This window comes from Macaca thibetana, chromosome 2 (assembly GCF_024542745.1).
Source record: "Macaca thibetana thibetana isolate TM-01 chromosome 2, ASM2454274v1, whole genome shotgun sequence".
NCBI lineage: Eukaryota > Metazoa > Chordata > Mammalia > Primates > Cercopithecidae > Macaca > Macaca thibetana.
In genome coordinates this window covers 140,486,989-140,506,500 of record NC_065579.1, presented here as the reverse complement: position 1 = coordinate 140,506,500, position 19,512 = coordinate 140,486,989, and the positions used below count along the sequence as shown (strand labels likewise).

The window sequence follows — 19,512 nt, the reverse complement described above, 5'->3', positions numbered from 1 at the left end:
ACCCATCCATCTACGCACCCATCCACACATCTACTCACGCACCCATCCATCTACTCACCTATTCACCATTTTTTATTTAGGCACCTGGTTCAGCACCAGGCAGTCTGTCCTTTGGGAGCTTATTTTATAATGGGTCAAACGTGTGTATAAATATACAGAAAAGTTATAAATATACTAAGTCTACACTACAGGAGGTAGGGAGACTGGACTGAAACAGAGAAGGACGTTGAATGCTGGGCTCAGGAGTGATATTAAGGCAAGGAATCAAATCAGACAGATGTGCATCTGCATCTTGGCTCTATTACATACTGTCTCTGAGACCTCGAGTGGCTTCCTCAGCCTCTCTCTGCCTTATAAAAGGCAGGAGGGGGATAACAGCATGAGATCCTGGGAGGCTGCTGGGAAAATTAACAGAGAAGATGCTGCATGGTGCTTAGCACAACGCCTGCCTGTGGCCAAGCCTCCCGCAGTGTTAGCTCTGATTACACATGCTAAGGATTAGAAGGCAACACACAAACAAGGAGAGAATGTATAGTGGTGAGATTGGAGGGAACTATTCTTTCTTTTTTTTTCTTTTTTTTTTTTTTGAGATGGAGTTTCGCTCTTGTTGCCTAGGCTGGAGTGCTGTGGTGCGATCTCGGCTCACCACAACCTCCGCCTCCTAGGTTCAAGTGGTTCTCCTGCCTCAGCCTCCCGAGTAGCTGGGATTACAGGCATGCAGCATCACACCTGGCTAATTTTTTGTATTTTTAGTACAGACGGGGTTTCGCCATGTTGGCCAGACTGGTCTTGAACTCCTAACCTCAGGTGATCTGCCTGCCTCAGCCTCCCAAAGTGTTGGGATTAGAGACATGAGTGAGACTATTATTTTGCTTAGAAATAGCTTGTTAAAAGTATTGTTTGGACAATTTCTGAAAATCAGTGTCAGTGCCATAGGTGACAGGGAGTTACTGCCGGGTTCTGAGGGGAGAGCTACACAATGAAAGCCATATGGAAGGAAGCTGCGTCTGGCCATGGTACACAAGAAAGCCAGGACCCCGGCAGGGTACACAGTAGGGTGGCCCACTGGTGCTACCATCCAGGTGTGAGACAGGGCATGCCTGCATGAAGGTACTGTGCTGGCTCTGCCATGTGCAAGGTGGCTAAGGCTATGGTTCCCAGTCATCCATCCAACATGAATCAAGGTGTTGCCGTGAAGGTATTTCATAGATGTGATTCACATCCATGGTCAGGTGACTTTACATCCAGGAGATTATGTGGGATAACCGGGGTAGGCTCAGTCACTCAGAGGAAAGGCCTGCAGAGCAGAGTGGAGACTTCCCCAATGAGGAAGAAGTTCTGCCTGTGAACAGCAGCTTCAGCTGCGTGGAGAGTCCCAGCCTACCCCTCCCGATGGCCTGCCCCCACAGTTACTAATTCCTCCACTCGAGCTCTTCCTCTGTATCTCCTACTGGTTCTGCTTCTCTGGTTGGATGCCAACTGACACGGGTGGCAAGAGGGATGGAGGGGAGGGGTGGCCTTGGCAGGTGCTCTGGAGGGGGACCCAGCTCCACATCAATCCTGACTGCACTGGGGCAAGTGGGTCATTGCCCGCAGGCAACAGCAAGTGGGGGTGCCCTTGCAACATGCCAGCTGCGGCTTAGCCATCCAGTCTCAGGCTTGTGTTATCTCTCCCTGCTACCTCAAATGCCCCTTTGAGCTTTAGCTCATCACTGTTCCTGCCACATCTGTCCAAGGCAGCTCACAGGTCCCCCTGCCTGGAGCTGCCCAGACATGCTGGCCCCAGGGTATCTTTCTTCACTGCAGCCCACCTTGGCTGCCAGGCTCACCTGACTCAATCATCCCAGCCTGGGCTCATTCTTTCACAAGTAACAACACTCCACTGTCACTGCATGCGTCATGCTTTAACCCTGACAGAAGGGGAAACTGAGGCCCAGAGAGGTAAAACAGCCCTGGTTGGCCCACACTAACTCACACAGTTGGCAAGTGGTGGGGCAGGGCTCCCGACTCCCAGCTCCTGCTTGTTCCACTCCCCCCACCATCTGTGCCTCATCTTCTCTTATTTCCCCAATTCTTGAGAGCTAATCATTCTTTTACCATTCTCCATAGCACCTAGCACAGAGCTAATATTCAGTAAACACAAAACAAATTCCCCACTCGTTTCTGGCTTAGTTTTCCAAAGCACTGTGCCTCATCCTGCACTGAGAGCAAAGCCACTTTGAATATTTGGTGCCTGCCAAACAGGAGGGTGGCTTCCTGTTTCCCAGGGAGACCCATGTGCACAGGGACAGGACTGCACAGGCACCAGGTGCCAGGAGGGGCTCGGTAAGGGTTAACTGCAGCATCACTGCCCGCCCCTGCCACTGGGACTTCTGGCCTTCTCCAGGCCGCCAGCCACAGGACCCCCTCCCACCCAGCAATCACTGGGACTTTGGGGGGCCTTTGTGCTTTAATAAAGACGGTATTACCAAGTCGCAAAACTTCCCTCCTTTCCAAGCTTGCTTGCTGCCAGGGTTCCTGCTAAAGGTGAAGCCCTGTCATTCAAGGCCAGAGAAAGGGCTGAATCAAGATGCTGAACTCTTTTGACTTAATGTCACAATCTACCGCTCTCCCCAAACCACAGTGGTGTGAGAAGTGCTCCCAACGGTATGGCAGCTTCGGTGTCCTCGGGTTCAGGGCCCCGGGGCAGGGGCTCTCCTGTTTGGCCGCCCAGGCATTCTGCATGCATCTCATGAACGCTCTAGTTTCCTCTCTGAATGCAGACATCAGTCCTGGCCCCTGAGAGAGTCCTGCCACCAAGGCAGCTCTCCTCTCGCTTGAGACTGCAACAAAGGCCACTTGAGGGCCCAGAGACAGCGCTGCCCAGTTCCTTTCCTGGGCCTGTCCTCTGCTCTTTCACACATCCCTTCCTTTTATTTCCCCAGCCCCCCTCTACTCCTGCTTTATGCCTCATTGAGCCATTAGACACTTAATAGGGTGCTCCTGTAGAATAAATTTTCTGTGTGGGGCTCCTGATGGCTCTCCCCGCTGGTGCTCCAGCCCACCTTGGTAGCAGTAGGGGAGGGGAGGAGCCTCCTGCAGCCCCTCTGAGAAATGCCTCCATCTGCAGATCCAAGACCTGCTGGCTTACCCCATGGTAAGCCATGATGGGCTCTGACAGCATCCCCCCATTGTGATCTTAAGGCTTACGCACCATGCACCTTTGTTTTCTCATCTGTGAAATGGGGATGATCCTCACACCTTCTGCATAGGGTTGTTGTGAGCACTGAATGAGTTAAGGCTTTGGAGCAGGGCCTGGAGGGAAGAAGGTGCCACTCAGGCCTCGGCCTTGCAATGACCATCCTCCAGACGACATGATCTGCTTAAGAGTCCTGTGCCACCTCCAATTCCTCTACTTGTGGGTGAATGAAGGAAGGGAAAGAAAAAAATCAATTCAAGGCTCTTTGCAGCTGTTTCTGTGTGAGTGTGTCTGTTTGTCTGTGTGTGTGTGTTTTTTTTTTTTTTCCTTGCCTTGGTGTCCTAGAGCTTTGAAAAGAATAAAAACAGAGCCCCAAAGCAGTGAAAAGGCATGATTCTTCTTAAAATCCCAGTTAATCCTGCTTCCTTTAAAGTGGCAATAGGAGGAGGCGGGGAAGGGACCAGAATTGTTTCTGCAGCACCCTCCCCTCCCAGCCACTGCTCTTGGAGACCAGGAAATGAGGGGGAAAAATCCATAAATCATCCACCAAGAGAAGGACAGAAGAAGGAACCAGGCAGTAGGGAGAGCAAGGAACAGGAGCCAGCTGGGGAGGGTGTAGGGGCAGAGTGGGGGGACACTCGACTGTCTGCTAGGTGGAGGTGGCTGTCTGCAAGGGCAGTGTCTGGGCCAAAGGTCGGGTCAGCCACGCCTGTTCAAAAGGCAAAGGACAGCAAGGTCTCAAAATCTTATATGGAACCAGGCCCTGAAGAACAAGGATGAAACCCTGAGAGGTGCCTCTGATCTGACCACCTCTCTCCATTCTCCTGCCACCTCCTCCCTGGTCCTATGCTAACAGGGCCACACCCTGCCACAGCCCCACCACTCCCCACCAGTCCATTCACAACAAGCAGCCAGAGCCAGCTTGCAGGGATGAAAAGAGACTGTGCTATCCCTTTTGGAACACCTGCAGTGGTTCTCCAATGCACTTAGAAAAAATTCAGCAATGCCTGACCCCCACCGCTTCCCTTCTGATCTTATGCCACCATCTTTCTCAATCACTGACTTTGCTTTGCCTTACAAGTTCACCAGGTCCTTCCCACTTGAGACTTCACATGTGCCACTCACTGGCCCCGTCCCATCCTTCTCATCACAGACAGAGGCCATCCCTGACCTCTCTGAGGAGGACACCTGCCCTCATGCTTCCCTCTCCCAGCCCCATGCTCCCTCTCACTGTACTTATGTTGCTGGTTTATCTTCCATCTCTCTACCCCATGGTAAGCCCCATGGTCTGGTTCACTGGCCATTGAAAAGAATCCCCAGCCTGGTGCCTGGTGTAGCAGGTACACAGTAAACACTTGCTGGGTGAGTGAATGAATAAGCGAGTGAATGAGCAACCTCTCTAGCAAGTGAACATGTGGACATGGGAAATATCCCATTTGGGGCTGGAAGGCTGGAGTGAAATTTTTAAGGATCCTTTAGAAAAGCTCTCCACTGAAAACCATCATGTTGCTTTTTAATATTTGAAATAGCTCACACTTTGGGTGATAGCAATTTACATATTAGCTTCTTGTTAAGTGAGAATTTGTTTGCATAAATTATTTTAATAAATTAGACCATCAGTCCATAAATTTTTTCTATAAAGGGCCGGGTCACAGTTATATTAGGTTTTATGGGCCACACTACGGCAATTACTCCACGCTGCCTCCGTAGAAACACAAAAACATCCAGGGATAATATGTGGGTGAATGGATGTGGCTGTGTTCCATTAAAACTTTATTTACAAAAGCAGGCAGCAGACTGGATTTGGCCCTAAAACCATAGTTGGCCAATCCCTGGATTAGATTAAAGCTTACCAAAACCACAAGAGAAGGACACACAGTAATGAAAAGGTTTTTTTTTTTTTTTTTGGCTTCAACAAATATGCACAGAGATACTAGAAAAATATCACAAAACATTAATATTGCTGTGCATGCTTTGGCCTAAGATAGAGTTTACAATTCTGAATTTATGTGAAATTGTTGTTTCATAGAATATAAAGCATTTCAGTTGTTATCATTCTGCATGTCTGCAATGTTTGTGCAAACGGGAAATTCTAAGGGCAATTTTCATTCTGGAGGTACTAGGGAACTACTGAAGGTTCAATGTTTCTTGAATGTGTGGGTGGGAAACAAAAATGGAGAGGACAGGATGTTTTTGGTGTTTTTCTTTTTAAACAAAAATAGACTTGGTCAATAATTGGATGAGAGGTATCCAACATGTCTGAGTGGTTTCAGACCCAGGAGACCAGGAGAAGGAGCTGGTGACAGGAATGGGCAAGATGGATTCAACTGATGAAAAAAACAAAGACATAGGAAAATCACAAAGACGTCTCCACTTTCTGGTCACTTAATTTCAATTATCCCCACTCCAATTATCCAAACTGAAACTTTGCATCATCCAGAAGATACAAACAGTCTGGAAGTTTTCTCCTGAAGAAAGCAAGCACTTTAGAATCCCGTGTTTTCACAGGACTTAACACACAATTGAGAAAGGCTTTTTTTAAATAGGAGATTTCTGAAATTTCCAGTAGTGTCTAGAGCAAGAACTAAAACAACTGCTTCTGAGCGAACAGATTGCTCATCGGACCCCGAGGTTGGGGGAAATCCCACATGCCTAACGTCAAAAGATTGTGAGGCATACTGGGAGGTGCCCAAGGGGGTTCGTGGAGAAGAACATGTGTGGATGTTGTCCCGGCAGGGAGACGCTAACACCAGTGCTTCTAGGACTTCACCTCTGGTGTTGTTATAGCCCCATTTCAGATCAACTTATTCATGACCTGATCCCAAATCCTCACAGAACCACCTGCTGAAAGGCCAGGTCTACAGTGTCTGCCTCCCTGAGCAGGTGAAATGCTCACTGAATTGACTTAAAGTTGGGGATATTGTTTTAATATCCCTTGGAGATAGGTGGGGTCTGGGGACTTTTTCTTGAATTAACGAACATTTATTATAAATGGAAATTTGTGCTGAGGCTTGAGTATGGGCAGCAAGCTGGAACTTCAGGGAAGAGATAAAGAGGGAACACAAAGCTAGTCGCAGCTGGACAATAGCTGGGAGATGGGTTTCTTCCTATTCGAACAGCCTCGTGAAAAAGGATCTGGCTAGGTTCCCACAGGCCAGGGGCAGGGGTGACCTCTGCCCACTTGGGAAGTTTCAAATGACCCCATGTTTTATTTTTAGCTGTTTTTGTACAGAACACAAAAAAACCTTTGGGTGCTGGGCTCGTCTCCAAAGTGAAGCAAGTCGTAAAGAGGAACAAAAGTGCCAGATCCTCCCCTGAAAAGCCTACCTATCAATTCACGGACTCGGGGTTTCTCTAAACTTTCAGATGTGCCCCCACAGAACCTCATCATTCATAACAAGCTGGGAAACTGGGGACCAGGCTGTCACTCCTGGCCTGATACTTATTCACTATGTGACCTCAGGCAAGCCCTTCCACTCTCTGAGCCTCAGTTTCTTCATCCATAAAATAAGGGCAGAGGTGAACCAAACCATTTCTAAGGATTCTTACAGCTCCAGCAAACTGCATCTCATCCAGGATACTAATGCTGGCCTTGGGCACAGGACACTTGGAGGAGAAACCCAGTCTTCAGGAAAATACTTACTTGGCTCATCTGGTTTCAGCATTTCCCTTAAAAGCACCATTTAGAAAGAGCTGCAGCCAATAATCCTTGAGCACCTACTATGTGCTATCTCATTAAATACCTCTTCATAACCAGTCCATAAGAAAATCACCATAGTCCCCCCATCACAGATGACAGGTATGACAGTATATCCAGGACATGGACTGCATGGTCCCCAATGCTGGAAGTTAATCCCAGTCTTCTGCTTCCTACTGGAGGGTCCTTGAGCAAATTATTGATCCCTCCATGCCTCAGTTTCCTCATCTGTAAAATGGGGATAACGACAGCCCCCATCTCATGGGGCTGTTCAAAGCCTAAATGGAGTAGGCATGAGAAGCACAAAGGAAGCACTCATAAATATTAACCATTACTACTGATAATTATCATGCTGCCATCACTACCACTCCTACCAGAGATGAGAAAAATGAGGTTCAGGGAAGATGTGTGAAAAGACACCACTCAAAACAACACAATGTTCTACATCTTAATTGAGAGTCCAGGGGGAGGCAAGGAGGGAGTTGCCTGGGGTCAGTGTTGAAGCAGGGTCACTATGCAACGATGGCCAGGCTGCCCGCCCTCCCTTAGCCCCAGGTACTCCACTGGTAAGGTAGAGGCAGCAGCTCGCCAGGCTGTGAGGATCTGTAGCTCTTGCAAGATGCCAGGGAGTGGAAAGCAGTGGATAAGTGTTCACTCCCTTGCCTTCCCCATAAGCCTCTTGTGAAATCTCTGAGATCCTAGCTGTCGGCCCTTCGTCGAACTCAGTTCTTTGCATTAGAATTCTCCAGCGCTCAGACTTAATTGCCCAGTCAGCAGCAAAGGGCCCCACTACCGGACTGAGTCTTCTCCTGCTGGCTAAGCGAAACCGCACTGCTGCAGCCCACAGTCTGGGGCCTGCAGCTCAAGGCCATATGAGGTCCTGGAACAGTCCAACCATGTCTATACACAAGCCTCGTGCAGGCAACCTTTCCTGCACCCACGCACAGCCGCCATCCCGCCAAGCCCCACAGGCCTCTGTGTCAACTCCCAAGAGGTGGTAACCATAGCAGAATTAGTAATAATACCAACCATGATACCTCCTCCCTTCTCTTCACGGTTCATGAAGCACTTTCATATATTGTCTGGGTAGGGTAGAGGCTGTGTTTTATTCATCTTTAGAAACCTGCTGAATAATGCTAAGTATATAGTAAATACTCAGAAACAACGACTTGAATTATCTTTATAATGAGATTTTTAAAGATTGCCACTTAGTCAGCATTTACTATTAGTTACTCTCTCTGTTGAGCATGGGCCATACTCAACTCTCCTTGCATTTCATCCTCACAACCACCTCATGTGGTGGTAAGCTCACTTATCAATCACATCTTACAGAAGAGGAAACTGAGGCTCAGAGAAGTGGAGCGACATGCCCAAGGTCACGACTAGAGAGTGACAGACCTGGGGTTTGAATCCTTACTCTTATACCCTCCAGCTTTTTTCCTGGAAGAGGCAGCAAGGAAGACGATGGGAGACTGTGTGTGGAGTCTGAAGAGGTAGATCAATAATGACACAGTTTTATAGTTGGAAAAAGAAAAATCCTATTTTCTTCATGATACAAACTACAAAAAGCAAATATAAGCAAAATCACCTTGGCTGCAGGGACATGAGAATCTCTGCTCTACTTTCTGCGGTCCCTCTGCATCTGTGTGACTGTTTTAAGTGCACCCTCAGCTTCCAGATAGCCCGTAGCACGGAACACCTTGGCTTCCTTCCTGCAGATCCGCCCACCTCAAACATTCTAGCAGTTTCTTCTTCATCCTACCCACCACTGTGGGAGCTGAGGGGAACATCTTTTGGAAAAGGGCCCAGAATTGTTAAGTTCCTGTTTCCCTGGAGGTTTTATCTCCAGCAGCAGCCCCAGCCAAGAACTTAGAGTTTATGAGCAATGGCTTATGGGAAGGAGGCAGGCAAGGAGGGATGTGGTCAGTGCAACCCAGGCATAAGAGATGCTTCATTTCCCCCTTTTTTGTAAGAAAAAAATGAATAGCAAAATGAGGAAACCATTGGCATCGACACTCAGCCACAGGATTGGGGGCGATAGGGAATGGTGGGGACTGTGGCCAACCAGAGCTCCCTGGAAGGAGGTGGCAGCTGCTCAGTTCAAACACATGCCGCTGTGTGGGCAGGCAAGTCCAGGGTTGCCAAATCTTACTTTCCAAGGGATGCCAGAATCAGATTTTTTTTTTTCCACATGAAATATCCTGATTTTTAAATGTTGTCAACGAATTCTTCCCCTCCCCGCCTTTTTAAAGTAAACACAGAAGTGAGTTGGATTTGGCTGCAAGTTTCTAACCTCTGTACTGATCCTTGCAGTGCACAGCATTTTCACTCCCCAAATGTCCCCATGGTCCCCTCTGCTTCCCAGCCCCTGTGCAGTAGGTGACACTGTGTCTCAGGTAGGTGACACCGTGTCTCAGGTTCTGGCCAACAGCCTGTGAGTGGAAGAGCCACGTGTAACTCCCAGACCATGGCAGTTAAAAGCTAGCCTCCTCCAGTTTCTCTTCCCTGGTGAGGCGGCAACCCGGGAGACTGCATGGTGCAGGTGACACAGCAAGGCTGCAAGATGAAGCAGTTTCTCTTTCCTCCAGACTCCAGGTGAGGGAGGAATACACCCCTGAGATCTTGGGGTCTGTCAGTGGAGGCAGCCAGCATCACCTGCCCTCAGGCACACCTAGAACCCCTGTCTTCATTACCAAAGAATCCTTGTAGTAGTTCAGCATTTCCCAATTTTCAAAGCACTTTAACCCTCTTACCTTGTATAACTCTCAACTCAATAAGACAGACAGGGCAAGGCTTTATAATTTCATAGATGCGCAAACTGAGGCTCAGAAGGTAAAACTGAACTGTCCTAACGGGGGCGGCCAATAAGTGCTGAGGGTGGGTAGAGCTCACTCTGGTCCAGTGTTCCTCCCGCCTCCCAACTTAAGTGCTAGCCTCTGCAACATGAACTCCACATTATTCTCTGGGTCATCTGTGAGCTCATGCCTTCCCCTGCCACGATTAGCTGCTTGAAGATTGACCTCTTACCTTTCCTGTAGACTTGGTCCCCTTCCAGATACAGAAGTAACAGATGGTCCAGGCTGCCAGGAGACACAAGGCCAGCTCCCAGCGAAGGTTCCCGATGTGCTCGATCCCATCGGAGATGGCCAAGACCCGGCGCCTGCAGAAGGTAGGGTGGAGAGTCACTGGGGCTGGGGCTGGGGCTGGGGCTGGCCCATCTTCAGCAAAGCTAGTGCTGCAGAGGAGCAGGGATTGGCCCATGTGCTCATTCACCCACGTCCACCATGGGCCAAATGTCTCCTCTGGGGAGGACATGGGGCCTCCGAGAGGAACAAGACGCAGCCCTCTGGACCTTGGATCATGGATTCACTCTCTGGGGAAAAAGACAGGCAAGTCTACAAATGTAGTACAAGAACAGCATGGAAAGGGCTCTGATGGAGGATGCATCCAGCCTACCTTGGGGTTCCCAGGAGATCATATTACCAGCCATAAATATCCTATATTCCTCCCTGAAGGGAGCCCCTACATCCTGCCCTGACAAACTTGAGGGGGGCCATAGGACTTGCTTTGACCATTGTTTGACCAACAATAAAACACGTGCCATTTCAGATAGAAGCTTCCAGAGACTGGGGGTATGGTTCTCCATCATCTCTTCTCCCTAACTCTGCTGTCATTACAGAAGCATGTGTCAAGATAGAGCCTTGAAAAACCTGAGTTCCTGAGTGACCATCTGCTACTGTGTCAGAGACATAGTCTGAGCAGGAAATAACTTTGTTGCTTGAAGCTGCTGAGCTCTTTGGGGACATTTGTTACTGCAGCATAACCCAACATATCCTGACTGCTACAGCGGGTCAGGGAGAGCTTCCTGAAAGAAGTGATATGTGAGCCAAATTGAGAAAGGTAAGTGGAATTTGGTCAGAAGAAGAAGGAAGTGGAGATGGTTTTAGGTGGAAGGAACGGCATGACCAGAAGTAGAGGATGGTGTGCTTTGGGAACAGCAAGCTGGGGTGCAGGGATCAGAAGGAAACAGCAGGAAAGGTAAGCAGAGGTGGTACCAGGGGGAGCCTTGACTATCATGCCAAAGTGTAGAGGCTTCCCAGAGGGCCCAGGCCACAGGACAGGGAGGACTCTGGGTGAGCTAAGCTAATGCCACCAGGCTCACTTCCCTCAGAACCCATCAATTCTTCAGAGTTGACGCAGGCCTGGCTCTCAGAGCCCATGCCTGGGGTTTGTGTTCCTTTAAAGTCAAACTCGCCACACTCCATATTGTGCAGAACTATGGCACCAACACAAACCCCCTCTCCAAGCTTGCTCCACGAATCCCATTCCGGCTGCCAAACCAACCCCCACCAGACCAAGCCAGTCGCCTCGGCACTCTGGGAACGTCCTTTGAGAAAGGAGCTCCCATCCCACCAAGCATGAAAGCCACCCTCAGTGTCTGTCTCCCTGGGAATCCGCTCAGGGCTTGATTCTGCATTAATTACTCAATGACACCAATTAGCACTGGTCTACAGGCTCCCTCCAGCCCCAGCCCCGCCAGAGAAATCAGGCAGGCCCCCAAACAAAATCAGACTGTGTGCAGTCATAGATTTACTCAAAAGGAAATCAGCTTTCATACCCTTAGCCAGGAGAAGTGGGAACATCCACTGAAATACAATACACATTTACTGAGCACCTACTAAGTGCCAGGCACTATATCAGACCCTAGGATAAAAAAGATAAGCATCATATGGCCCTTGCTCTCTACTAGAATAAGGTAGACCAAAAAAAGGTCCCAGTTATTTATGAAGGAAAGGAGGCAGCCATTTAATTATAATAACAATTGTTATTTTATTTGCTTCTTATGTCTTAGCAGTCTCTGGCTTTAATTCATTTTAAAACTACAGGCCTTATTAAATGAGGCCTTTAAGAGAATCTATGAGTATAACAGAGTAGCATGTCCCCGAGCATGATCCCTGGGCATGATCCCTGATCCCAAAGGTTTGCCAGAAATACAAACCTTTCTGCACCCCCACAGACCCACTGGGTCCCAACCTTTGCAAAGTGGCTCCCAGGGAGCTACACTTTGTGATTTCCCCTAGGAGTTCTCATACACAGTAAGGCTTGAGCACTACAGAAGAAGAGTTTTTGGTAATGAAGGTGTGATCTCCAAATGCCACCCGAATCATTTTTAAACTTTTTTTTTTTGGAGGGAGGAGGAGAGGGGTTTGAGGGAGGAAGTCATGGATCCCTTGAGAAGTTACCGAAGGGATGGACTTTCTCCCCAGGGAAACACACTGGCTCCCAAAATGCTGCAGGAATTTCAGGGTACCTACTGGCTCTCCTTTGCCCAGATTAAGAGCTGTGTGGGCTTACCCTGCCTTACACACGGCCACCCAAAGCATCCCCAATGCCCATCAGCTGGTGAACTACAAGGGACAACCCAGAGCTGGAAGGAATCAGGGCTGCTGCTGACAGAAACAGCCCAGGTGTACTCTGCACCAGCCCACTCGAGATGCTGAGCTTGTCACTGGAGGAACACACGAGGTCCCTACTGAGCCGGGGTGTATGCACGCGTATGCACATGCACATATGCATGTACACACACACACACACATACACGCGCGCGCACACACACACACATACACGTACACACACACGTGCCTTCTTGTTGAAGTAGTTGTTTTCTGAACCTGGGACCTGAAAACTGGAACCCGCATGGGGACAGAGGGAGAAAGCGGGGCAGGCCCGCCAGGCACAAGCTGGCTCAGATCCCCTCTCTTCCACAATGTGGATGCTGCAAACTTTTGAGTCATGCAGCCTGCTCCGGCACCCTCTCGCTTAATTGAACAATCTAATTCCCAGAATGGGAAGCAGATTACTAAAAGCTACGGAGGATGAATTGCTCTTTTGTTTTACCAGACACTGTTTGAAAACATCCTCAAACTATTTTCCTCAGGTTTTACCAACGCTGACTTTAACTAGGAATGGACCTTTGGTTTCTAAAGGAAAGGGGGCTCGGGGGCCAGGTTCTCAGCCTGTAGGGCAGTAGGGTTGTTTTGAAACCCACAAGGGCAGCCTTTGAGAGGATGGGGGCTGGGGCACTCAACTCCGGAGACTTGGAGAAGGCACAGCTCTTCCTGGGAAAAAGCTTTCTTAATGACCCTCCCCCATGAAATGCTGGGACAGAAGAAAGGTCTGAATAAGGAAGAGTTTGCTGCCAACACCCTGGCCAAAAAGGACCCAGAGACAGACCTCCCCCGACCCTGTTAAGGGAGCAGGAAATGCTGAAGCCTAGATGGGTCTCTGCAGAGGGATCCGTTTACATGAGTAATATTTAGTGTGTACCTACTATGCGCCAGGCCCTACAGCAGATTCTTCACGAAGCACCCTTTTCAGGCCATAGTAGAGTAGTATATCTGGAGCTTTCCACCCAGAAGCTGCTCAAATCCCAGCCCTCTCCTTACCAGCTGCTCCACCTCGGGGAAGCGGCATCACCTCTCTGAGTCTCAGCTTCCTCATCTGTAAAATGGGAATAATGATACCTACCTTCAATGGCTTTTCAAGCATGAATGCATCTAACCCTCCCCCACAGTCCTTGAGATGAGCACAGTTATCATCACCATTTCAAAGACAGCGAACCTGAGGTGTAGAGAGGCGAAGTAACTTGCCCAAACTCACATCCTCAGCAAGAAACAGAGCTTGGATTTGAGCCCCGGGATCTTGGCTCCAGAGCCCACACTTTCAGCCTTGATTCCTCCATAACCCTAGCATCACCCACCACTTTCCTTTCTTAACAAATTAAAGCTACAGTAAATGCACACCCCAAAGCTGTCTTACATATCTTTGTGTACTAGGAGAGAGGAGTATATGGAACATGGCATTCACACATTCAGTAATTTATTTAAACAATACTTACGAAAGCATCATCGGTGTGCCAGACACGGAGCTAAGCCTGGGGGTCTTTAAAGAGCCTGTGGTCTAGTGGAGAAAGCAGATAAGGAAACAGCAGCACATGGAGAGGGTGGGCACAGAGAAAGGTGGGGGAAGCTCCCAGGCACAGCAGGAGACCCTTGTGGGGATCAGTATCAGAGTGGGGGTTTGGGGGTCCTGAAGGGTAGGAGGAAAGTTAGCAAAGAAGAGGAGGCATATGCAGGAGAAAGGCCCCCAAGGGCAAAAGCCAGGAGGCTGGGAAGAACACCACAAGGCCAAAGAAGGGCACGGTGGGCTAGGTGAGTGCAGCTTGGGCTGGGTGAGAAGTAGGGTGAGGAGGCGGCCACATGGGGAGCAGGGGCTAGACTGTGAGCCTTGCTGAGGGGCCAGGGCTTCTTCCTGCGGGTGACAGAAGCCTAGGGAAGTGTTCAACAGTGGTGAGACCCCATCAGATGTGCGTTTTAGAACACTGTGGCTGCCATGGGAAGAATGAACGGTCAGGGTGGGGCAGAGGAGTTTGCCTCCACTTGAGCAAGCAATAGGGAAGGGAATAGTACTAGAGAGGAATGGGTGGCTGGAGAGCAGCAGAGGAACAAGGTGACTGCCTGGGGCAGCCAGCGGCAGGAAAGAGCCAGGGCTAGGCTAACACCAGGTTCACACCACGGATCCTTGGATGGGTAGGGTGGGTCTTTAGGCTGAGCAGGAGTGAAGTGGTGCTTGGAACAGAGGAAGAGATGATGGCCAATCATTCTTTTAGATAAGATGATGTGGAGCTGTTGGCAAGACACTCAGGTTGCTGCAATGCCCAGAGGCTACTGGGTCTCTGAATGCCACCCAGAAACGACATGCAGACAGGGAATTCATACCTGAGCCCTCAGCCTTCAGAGTATCGCGGGAGAGCAGAGAAGGGGGAAGATGGGGCCTACAACCAAGCCCCCAGAACCCCAACATCTTAAGGCAGCAAAGGGAAGGGAGTAGCCCTTGGAGAAGCAGGGAAGGAGTGGGCAGAAAGTCAGGGGAGCAACCCAAGGAGGGGGTATCCTCAAGGCAGAGGAAGGGGCATCTCCAGCAGGCAAGTAGCCGACCTGCAAAGGCTGCAGGCCAGCCTTGTGGGAGGGCAATGCCTGCGGGACTTGGGACCAGGAGTGGGGAGGCCCGGAGAGCCACTGTTTGATCTCAGAGTAGACTGGGTCGGGGGCAGATGAGAGGTGAGACCCTGAGCCACGTGGCTCCTTCAGGAAGTTTAGCTCCGATGAGTTAGGGAGAGGTGGCAGCAGCTAAAGGGGCCACAGGGTACAAGGGTTGTTTGATCCACATTTGTTTTGCTTTCAGGTTGGTGTAACTGGGCTAATTCACCAGAAAGATATGGAAGAAGGGAGAAATTTCAGAAACAGGAGGGAACAGGGGATAAGAGAGGAGGAGAAGAAGTGAAGGCCCTTACGATGGTGGAAGGCAGAAAATCCATAGGTGGAGGTGTTAGGCCAGCCAGGCATGGAGATGTCCTTTCTACTCAACAAGAGGGAAGGAGTGGGGGAAGCTAAGAGGGTGGCTCAAAAGCAAACTACATCCTTCCTTATTAAGAGACTTGGAGGAAGGAGCGGAACTGGGAGGAGATGGCAGTGGTGAGTACTGTGCTCAGCACCACCTGACACCCTCCCCCATCTCGCTTCATTCAGTCTTCATGGCAACACCACTGCTGGGGCATGATTATATCCATTTCATGGATGAGGAAGCTCAGGGAGGTGAAGCAACTTGCCCAAATTGAGTCTTTTTTTTTCTTTTGAGACAGAGTCTCACTCTATAGCCCAGGCTGGAGTGCAGTGGTACAATCTTGGCTCGCTGCAACGTCCACCACCCGGGTTCAAGTGATTCTCCTGCCTCAGCCTCCTGAGTAGCTAGGACTACAGGTGCCTGCCACCATGCCTGCCTAATTTTTGTATTTTTAATAAAGACAGGATTTCACCATATTGGCCAGGCTTGTCTTGAACTCCTGACCTCAAGTGATCCTCCTATCCTGACTTCCCAAAGTACTGGGATGACAAGTGTGAGCCAACCATGCCCTGCCCTAGACTGAGAGTTGAAACCAAGTTCTTCTGATGCCAAGAACTTCTGGCTACACCAGAAAGTGAGCCCAAGGTTGAGAGGGTGTCTCTCACTCAGGCCTTCTCCTGTGCCTGATGGTCAAAGGATAGTGGCTGGAATCCCATGTCTGTTCCCTCTGGGCAGCTCACATACACACAGCTGCTGAGTCTGGAGAGAAGGAAACAGCCTCCCACCTGAAGCTTCTGGCTCCCAGCACAAGGGCTGGTTTGCACGGAGAGCAGAGCTGAAGCAGAACTCCCTCCAGCCTGGCACCCAGGAGGGCCACGTGGGAACAGCTCCCAGCCCAGCCTGGGGTGGCCTCATCTTCATGTCGCGCACGGAGCCGGCAAACAGATCACCTTTCTTTAACCTGCCACCGAGGAAAGTGCTGCCAGGGCCCTGGAGACCGCCCTAAAAGCTGGCGCTGAGGGGCTGAGCTATAAATAGCCCTGCTGGTCTCCCAAAGCAACAAACACACAAACCAAAAAAGGCCCATCACCAAAACAAATGTGCTTTCCTGGCCCCCGCCGGGGAGCTGGCCGCTGCCTTGGGGAGTCTGCTCTCACTTCTCCAGGAAGAAAGAAGTACAGTCCCCTGCACTCTCCACATTCATGGGGGACTCCGACAGAGTCCACAGCAGGGGCCCCTAAACCAAGCCAGGGACTCAGCCAGGCCTCCTCTGCAGGAATTTCAGGCCTCTGCATCACACACTCATTCAGTCCACGCTACAGTGATGAATAAGCAGGCTGTTCCACCTTAGGGAACTTACTGTCCAGGGGTATAAAGGTATCAACAAGGATAGTTACAGCTTGCATTTCGCACCTGCTCACCATGCCATGTGTAAAATCTGATCTGACCTTCTCTGCATCTTCTCAGGCGAGGACAGCTATTATTCCCACTCTACAGATAAGGAAAGTGTGGCTCAGGCAGGTGACATGCCCAGAAAGTGGGGACAGATCTTGAAGCCATATTGGTTCAATGTCAGAGGTAGAGCTCAGAATCACTACCCTGTCTTGGGAAAGATGGGGAATTGTGTGATTATGGGTGTCAGTGGAGCCAGGACCCTGGGGAGCCAGGGAGTGCAATCAGGGACCAACATAGGCCTAAGGGGTCTGGAGCTACCTCTCCAATTCCCTCTGTCCCTGCAAAATCCTACTCTTTGTCCACACACCAGACTCCATCAGTCCCCAAACATCCTGCACTTCCTCACATTGCAGCATTCACTCCCATGATTCCCTCAGCTGGGAACATCCTTCCCAATTCTCCCCAGCTATCTATATTCTAACCATCCTTCAAGCACCAGCTCAAATAACACTAAGCCTCACAAGTGCTTCCTTGGTCCCCACCCCAACCCCAGGACCAGCCCCTTCTGCCATTCACGCTAAGCAAATGAGCACCTCACTGTGTACCAGGGACTTCTAGGCCAGAGCTCAGCAAGCTTTTTCTGTAAAGGGCAAGGCATACAGTCTCTGTCCGAACTATTCTCTATTCCTGCAGGGTGAAAGCAACCACAGGTCATTTGTAAATGAATGGGTGTGGCTTTCTTCCAATAAAACTTTATTTACAAAAACAGGCAGCAGCTGAGATTTGGCCAGTAGTTTGCTGACCCCTGTCCTAGGCTAATGCTTCCCAAAGAACACTAATCCTCCAATGTCCTGAGTTCCCAGGTCAGGCTGGGCTCTCATTTGAGAAACTACTGCACACTAGAGTTTCTTAGAGATGTTCATTGCTTAGCAGAATATTAAAGGCTCTGAGAAGTCCTGAAACAACATTTGCATAGCTTTATCTAACTCAATGTTTCTCAAATTTATTGAGAAGTGTTCCTCATTGAAATGAAAATTAAAACCACAAGACATACCACTTCACACCTACTAGGATAGCTATAATCAAAAAGTCAGACAACAACAAATGTTGGTGAAGATGTGAAGAAATGGAACCCTGATATATTACTGGTGGGAATGCAAAATAGTTCAGCCACTTTGGAAAGCAGTTTGGCATTTTCTTAAAAAGTTAAACACAAAACCCAGCAATTTCACTCCTGGATAATAAGCCCAAGAGAATAAACATATGTTCAAACAAAAATTTGTACACAAATGTTCATGGCAGCATTTTTCGTAATAGCCCAAGGTAGAAACAATCCAAATGTTCATCAACTGATGAATGGATACACAAAATATGGTCTATCCATGCAACAGTATTTCATATAGCTACAAAAAGGAATGAAGTACTGATTCATGCTACAACATAGATAAACCTTGAAAGTGTTATGCTACACGAAAGAAACCAATCACGAAAGACCACAAGTTGTATGGTTCCATTTATATGCAATGTCTGAACAAGGCAAATTCACAGAGATAAAAAAAAAAAAAATAGCTGAGTGTTGCTTGGAACTGGGAATGGAGATTAATGGTGAATGGGCAGAGAGCTCTTTTACGGGGGATAGAAACATTTTAAACTTGTATTGTGGTGTGGGCTTCACACTTGGTAAATTTACTCAAAACTGTGCACTTAAGAGGAGTGCATTTTATGGCATGTAAACTACAATAAACTTTCTGAAAAGTTAAGAAGGAAGGGCTCCCCTCTCCCATCCCTGTTTCTGCTTTTCCAAAGCAATACTTCCTAACATCCTGGAGAACACACACTTGGGAAGGCGTGTCAGGCGCTTTCGTGTGTTATCTTGCACACCCATTGTTCAGAGGAAACTCAGGCTCCACAGAAATAGCTACCTTGTCCAAGATCACAAAACCGGTAGGTAGCAGAGCCTGGTCTTGAACCTGTCCCTTGATCCCAAGTTTAATGCGTGTGCTGCCCCTCTGTGGCTGGAGGGTGAGACTGAGGGCAGCAGGAGGGAGTGCAGGGAGGAGAGTGAATCTAGAAGTGGGGACTTTCCAGAGGAGCAGGAACCCAGGGAAATGCCTCAAAACTTAGGCCTCACAGGGAGAAGTGAGCAGAGGTCCTGAAGGTCAGGAGGCAGAGTGCATAAGGGGAAGGTGAGAGACAGAGGAGCTGCTGCAGCTGTGAGGAATCCACCACAGGGTATAACACAGCCATTCTCACTTGCAGAACGTGGATCCCACGTGGCAGGAAGGGCCTCCCCCACCCCATGGCTGGGGTCCGGGTCCTCAGATTCCTGCCCCTTATTCCTCCTCCCAGGACTCAAGCAGCTCAAAAATGCTGCCCAGGTCACGGCTGCCCCACAGGTTCCCCACACGTGCCCAAGGGGAAGCAAATCTGCATTCAGGAGCATCCAGAAGCTCAAAGCTGGCCCATCTGTGCCCTGGCCCCTCCGAAGTGGTCTGCATTAAGGATTGCAAGAAGCCACTGTGTGCCCTGGATGGGTGGTGGCCAGGATAGGCATGAGAGCATCAGGAGCAGCCCTGCACAAGGAGGTCAGAGCAGGGAGTGGATGTCTGGTCCCAGTCTGGGCGCATCCCACTGGGAGACCACAGGTGGTCACCTGTTTTTGGAATGTCACTTCATCCACCTCAGCTCTAAAATGAAAGTGAGGATGGGAGGTCTGTGGAAGGGGACTGGATTGTGAGGAGTTACCGCTGACCGGCAATGTCACACTGTCCACAGCTCACTTCACGCCAACTGCACTTTTAAGTGCTGTCTATTTACACCCGTTCTACAGAGAAGGAAT

The 19,512-nt window shown here is 49.5% G+C and overlaps 1 protein-coding gene across 1 annotated transcript in view; it reads right to left on the bottom strand.

Annotated features, from left to right (window-relative positions):
- SLC6A11 (solute carrier family 6 member 11) overlaps positions 1-19,512 on the bottom strand; it is a 122,368-nt gene that overhangs the window by 84,012 nt on the left and 18,844 nt on the right. The window contains exon 5 of the mRNA XM_050781470.1: positions 9,903-10,035. Within this exon, the coding sequence (XP_050637427.1) occupies positions 9,903-10,035 (133 nt within the window). The remainder of the gene's footprint in view (positions 1-9,902; positions 10,036-19,512) is intronic.